Raw genomic sequence first — 6,669 nt, forward strand, 5'->3', positions numbered from 1 at the left:
CCGGCCCCGATAGTAAGCAATTTAAAATAGAACAAGTTTCTGTTAAAAATTTCAAGCTTTTTTGCTGACTGTACTTCTTGTTGACTATACTTACGCTGTCATCTAAACTTGCATATCCGTACCAAATTTCAAGTCGGTACTATTAACCATTAAGGAATTCCTTCCTGCGGAGACGGTCCTGCCACAAAGATATCATTACCAGATTATTGTATTGTCACCAAATTTACATAAGTATGCCACCCAACAAATAAAATATATTGACCCAAACAAATAAATTAATTAACTAACAGGGCAAGCCAAAGAAAAGCTTGTAAAAATCTGTGGTATGTTACCAATAGACTAGCGTACACCGTAGACCGCAGTTTACAGAAGCCACAGCAAATGTTTGCCCGCTCCTCAGCGCGAACACTCGAGGCAAAATTCAAGGTGTTCGGAAACTAGTTACTTGGATTTCAGAGAACCACGAAACTCGCAAATCGTAGTTCGTATCGCACCGTCCCTTTCACTCGCGTATTAAATGACATAAACGTCAGAGGGACGGCATCATACGAAGTTCGAGTTTTGCACTTCATGGTATAGGGCCAGCAGGGCTACTACGAAACTCGAAGTTCGTGTCGTGCGGTCCCTCAGCAGGGCTACTACGAAACCCGAAACTCGAAGTCCGTGACACTTATACTATTTAATACGAGAGCGAGAGGGACGGTACGATACGAACTTCGAGTTTCGAGTTTCGTAGTAGCCCTGCAGGACGTGTTGACGAAAAATGTTTCGATTGCGGGTGAATGAACTTTCGTACGGAAAGTATGTAAACAGAGTATCTCTGACGATGGTGCTTTAAATTCATGGTTCGACTCTACTCGCATAATAAAGCTACTTTTGTTTTGTAATATTTTCAAATAATAATTATTATTATCAAAATCATATTATATATTATTATTAGTTATTATGTTAATTATTCATTTCGGCGATAAGAAAGAGTAAAAACGGAAATCCTATTACTAAGACTTCGCTGTCCATCTGTCCGTCTGTGTGTCACCAGGCTGAATCTCATGAACCGTGATAGTTAGACAGTTGAATTTCTCACAGATTATGTACCTCACTGTGGCCGCTATAACAACAAATACTAAAAACAGAAAAAATAAGTGGGAGGCTCCCACACAGCAAACGTGTTTTTTATTCCGTTTTTTGCTGCGTTAATTAATGTTGTATAGATGGTACGGAACCCTTCGTGCGCGAGTTCGACTCTCACTGGGCCAGTTTTTAGGGTTGCCAAAACAAGATTTGCTTTACATTGCTCGGCTAAACTCTTTAGGACGCTGTTTTGCAATAGTGTGCTAACCCCAATTAATTCTGCAATACAATGTCAACCCTTAGAAAAGAGTTTTAACAGTTGACATTATAATATAACTAACGTATTTAAAAATCTATAAAAAATCACAAATATATATTGTTATAATATTGTACTCCATGCCAAATTTCAATCCTCTGGCATATAAAGTTACCACGCAATTGCGATTTTAAATTTATAGAAACTTTAAAACGCTCTCCTGTAAAATTTGGTTTTTGTAGATACTTACACACTTTTTCGTAGGGTGTGTCGATATATATTGCAAAATGACAGTGAGTTTACTCAGTATTGCAAAACATCGTCCGTATGTATTATGATTAGGACTACTGGACAAAAAGGGTAGAATTCGAGAAAACAAATTGTATAGTTTACATTTGTTTATTTACAATACAACAACCTTAATTGGTTACAAATTTTACCAATACAGTGTTATATTTAGTTCATAATTTTGTAAATAATATAAACAATTTATGAAACCACCGTGAGACTCACTCATAATGAAATAAACTTGCGTCTTAAATCGAATTTAGCTCAACATGTTTCGGGCTAAATCGCAGCCCTTCCTCCCGGAGCACACGCCACGACGGCTTCTGCAAAAATGAAGAGCTATACCTACTCGATTTAAAACGTGAGTTACCTATCCTGGTTTAATTCAATATAAATAAGTCAATAGGGCATAGGATTAGGCAAAGCTCTGCGCAGGGGGCGACACTAGCGCAAACCCCTGATAACGTCCAGTTCTCTTTATATTTTGTCGACATTATCTACAGATCATGACCAAAGAGTTAGTACCTATAAAAATAATGACATATTAATTAGTAACAAAATAACATGATATTTTACATCAATAGTAACGATAGAGCTATATTTCCAAAAAAAATATTGAAATAATACGATATTATAGCATTTAAGATAGGTACTCAAAAAACTGTTTACGATTATGTGCTAGCGCTGCTCTCTGACGAGAGAAAATTTCAGTAATATGTATTTCATCACACTTGCTCGTAAACAGTGTCGTAACATGCAGACTACCTTGGTTGCAACCCCCCAAATAAAACCCTCGACCTTAATGTGCTTGTCATGAAACCCGTGGTCGGTAAATGAGTCATTGCGCGTACTAATTTTCATGTCATGAAGCCCAAGGTCGGTAAATGAGTTTGTTACTGCATGGTGTGCTGCTGCTCCGTGCGCGCGCTGCACACGCACGCCATGCACATGCTGCGCTTGCGCCTAGAGCATAAAATATTAGTTTTTCTTTTACAAATATACAATTTTACTCGCATGTGATGAAAAACATTGTATGTCGCACGGGCGGTACTAGAATTACGAACATCGACTCATTAAAGCCTCTTCGACTTCGGGCTTCTAATAGACTCTCGTTCGTAATTCCTTATTTACCGCCCTTAAGACACAATGTACTATTCCCTATTGGACATGGTATATTGTTGATAATAATATCACTTATTTACTTAAACCATGGTCAAATTAACCCAAGGCCCATGACGACAACTTCTTCAGTGTCGTGACGACAACTCGGCAAATTACAAGCAAATAGTATTGGTAAATTTCAATAGGTACAAAATCGCTAATACTATTTGCTTGTAATTTGTTATCCATAAATCATAATGCAACTAAATAAATGAAGATATGGACATTATTTGGAATGCAATAAACTGAAATTAAATCATAGATGGGCGGGCCATTTTGCTCGAAGAACTGATCGTTGGGGGAGAAGTCCTCGAGTGGCGGCCACAAACTGAAAGACAGCAAGCAGGCCTCCCACAAGGTGGACTGACGACATCGCGATAGTATATAAATAATTTTGACAACTTAGTCTAAAATTTTGGTCTGTACAAAAGTGACAGCAACACTTAAGCTAAGCGTCCATTGCATCGGAATCCGTCCGCTTCGTTGCAGTGGGCGCTTAGCTTTAACCCTGACAGTATTATAAAATTAGTAGTCAACAATTTTAACCAATACATATTTGACGGCGCGACGTGAGGTTCGTTTCGCTTGACATTATAATATTGATGAAGAAGAATCAACACCACCCGAAAGATAAGGGTGATGCATAAATTACGTGCAATCTAAATTGGTCTAAAAATGGTCAAAATTGGTTTGACATACTTTATGTATGACCCGGAATATTATATTTATCATTATATATTGCATGTCAAAGATCCGTCTTATTTTATATAGCAAAATTTTAATACACATGCACCATTCCGTATATAAAGGTCCAGAACAGTACGTAAGTGCAGAGCGATGCGAAAAAACTGTTGGTCAGTAGAGCCTGTCTTGAGATGTGGTACTTGCGCCAGTTAGGGCCTGTCTTCACCATAAACATGATGTAGAGGACGACCACGGAGACAATGTAGAATGCAAATCCGTAGAGGCTTGTGAGGCCTAGCACTCCTGGAAGGATAAAAGGTAAAAGATATAGGGGTGAATTTAACAGTAGAAGAATTTGGCATATTAACCTTGTGGGGCCTGGCATAATATACTATATATGACATAATATTTGAACTTTACTTGATTATCGAAAATACAAACTGAAACATAGATGCACAGAAAAACCAGAAAAAGAGCAAAAGAGCATTCCGTGCTGTGCTATACCGCTACACCACCACTAGACAGGAGTACAGACACAAATTTCTCCTATGCACCACATATCTCAGCATGTTTGTTTCTTATTTAGTCACTTAAGCAGCAACATGGATTTCAATATGGATTTTACGGGTTGACCGTAAAAATAACAAAATTTTGAGTTGAAATAAAAAATACAAAAACACTCAAAAACCAATCTTACTTTACTTGATTGAAATTTGGTTCAAATTGCGATATCAGAAACTTATGTCGGGCCTCAGGAGGTTAACACTTTAACTGCCCGTTGCATTACATGTAATGCACCGTCAAACTAGCTCTGCCATGTCTCCGTGACGTCAGAAATGGATGATTCTATACATTTGTGCATTACCTGTAATTCACGGACATACCGACTCATGACAGTTGTCAAACATAATGTAAAGATTTATTATTATTATTATATTAATTCTATATTCAGATAATCGAGTTTGGCCAGTGCCCCTTATATAGCATTATACTTATTATCATGGGAAGTATTTTTTTTCTGGTAAAACATCTAATTCAAATAATGAATTAATCAAATTAAACACTTGCAAAGGTTTTATAGTGGAAATATTTGAGGAATGACACCTGCACAGCAATGTAATAGTGCGTGAAGATCCCAATCTGCCTTAGGCCCGAGTGGGAACCACAAGACAAGATCTCATTCTGAGAGGAGGCCTGTGCGCAGTAGATGAACATGAGATTAACTTGAATATTATCTACCAGCAGTAGATCCAGACAGAGCAGCCATGGACGTTCTACAGTACTCAATAACTGCGCCATTGTTTCTGAGTGCCGCTTCGCTATAAGCCGCTGGTTCCGGCTTTAAATCTTTCGTTTTCACTACAGTAGTCATTTTGTATTAAATGGCTCAACGATTCTGAAAATAATTAGGAATGATCAAGCAGGAAACGAAGAAATCGATTTGACAGTGACAGTTTTATTCAACTGGCATGCGTGTGTCAGTCAGTCAATGACTCGTAAGGCTGTCAGTGTCAGACAGGAACTGTTCGAGTGCTACACAAAACGGTCCGAAACATGGAATTAATAAATATAATACTCACGCACACCCCGTAGGGTCAGCATCAAAAGTATCTGAATACTTTTGTACATGGCATGGTTGTTTTGTCCATGTTCGTTTTACAGCCACGTATGTAACCCATGCAAGATTGACAAGAATGTGTTACTAAAGTAAGTAGTAGGAGTAAAAAAAAAAAACTGATTCGCTACTTTTGACGCTGGCTGTACTCGAATCACAATCGTTTTCACCACTTTTTTCTGTCATACGGGACAGTGAGAGTGAGACGATACGACGTCTGGCTTTATACATAATATGCAACTTCAAATCGAGCCATTCTACTCGCACTAACAGATTTTGAAGACGGTATCCTACTAATATTACAAGAAAGTTTGTGAAGATATTTGGAGGTTTTGGATGTTTGTTACTCAATCACGCAATAATTGCTCAACGGATTTACATAGAACTTGGCGTACAGATAGACAAAAATCTGAATTGAGTCGTAAGGTACTTGATATCCCGGTAACGCGTTCCTGTGGAAGAATATTTTAAGTTTAAACAAGAATAGAGGGCACTGTCCAAGAACGGTGACGTACCTCAGCTCTCAAGATGACGCGACGTGTTAAGTTCGTTTGCAATCAGTAGATGGTGTTGTGTGAGCGAACTTTGTCCTTTCAAATTGTTACCGTAACCTTTTTCAGGCCAAACCATAAGACATCCAGGGGCTGTTTCACCATCCATTGATTAGTCGTAACTGACGGATGCCATCTCTATTTGTTTTGTTCGAATAGACGGAGACGGCATCACATTTATCCGTCAGCACAGAATAAGTAATCCGTCAGTTAAGACTAATCAATGGATGGTGAAACAGCCCCTTATTAAAAGTAAACTGTTGTCGTTGTATATTTCAAAAATAGCACGGGCATAGGTACAACAATTAACAACAGGTAAACATACAAAAGGTAAGGTAAGTTAAGCATTAAGCAGTGGTATTTCTAATGCGGGCGAAGCCGCGGGTTAAGGCTAGTTAAGTATAAATAAGTAAAAAATTCCAATTTTCTTCGTTGCGATACAATGAGGTTTTTCACAGACGCGAAATATCGCTAGATGGCGTTAGTATCGTGAGATCTGTTTGACGTTTGCTTGCGATTGCCTCATTTAGTTATTACTTACTTATTTACCAATCACGAGCAAAAGTCAAACGTCAATCGGACCTTACGATACCCTAAAAATTGGAAAATTCGTTCCTGAAATTTCGTTAATAGAGAAAACAATAATTAATTGTGACATATTTTAATGTCACATATAAAGTTCATCTTGGCGGAGGCTCTGCCGTGCACCCAGATGACAGTTTTTAGAAAAACACAACCCTCCTTTGGGTAGTCGGGTAAAAAGGACACTAACCTATAATTTAGGTGTTTCCTGTCTCCGTCAAGACAGTTCTCTCTTCATTCAAATATAAGTTTTAGTAGAAGGGGTTAAGATTTGTTTTCAAAGTTTGTTGAGTGTATGTGTATATTCCGGGGATTTATGCATAAATACTTATTTCCATGGTTTGAAATAATAAAAAAAAAACTTACTGAAATGATCATTTTGTGACCTTATTTTTTAAATTCGATAAATGCCTACATTTAATTTTAAATCAATTATCAAGTGTTTTTTTTTGATAAGACAA

The 6,669-nt window shown here is 37.7% G+C and overlaps 1 protein-coding gene across 1 annotated transcript; it reads right to left on the reverse strand.

Moving 5' to 3' along the window:
• Positions 1-1,707: 1,707 nt before the first annotated feature.
• EMC6 (ER membrane protein complex subunit 6) lies at positions 1,708-4,932 on the reverse strand. The gene is made up of 2 exons (XM_074107009.1): positions 4,700-4,932; positions 1,708-3,763 (listed from the first exon to the last, which is right to left on the reverse strand). Exons 1-2 carry the CDS (start codon positions 4,830-4,832, stop codon positions 3,555-3,557), a joined length of 342 nt encoding a protein of 113 aa, XP_073963110.1. The 5' UTR covers positions 4,833-4,932; the 3' UTR covers positions 1,708-3,554.
• Between the last annotated feature and the right edge of the window lie 1,737 nt (positions 4,933-6,669).

This window comes from Choristoneura fumiferana, chromosome 25 (genome assembly GCF_025370935.1).
Source record: "Choristoneura fumiferana chromosome 25, NRCan_CFum_1, whole genome shotgun sequence".
Classification (NCBI taxonomy): Eukaryota; Metazoa; Arthropoda; class Insecta; order Lepidoptera; family Tortricidae; genus Choristoneura; species Choristoneura fumiferana.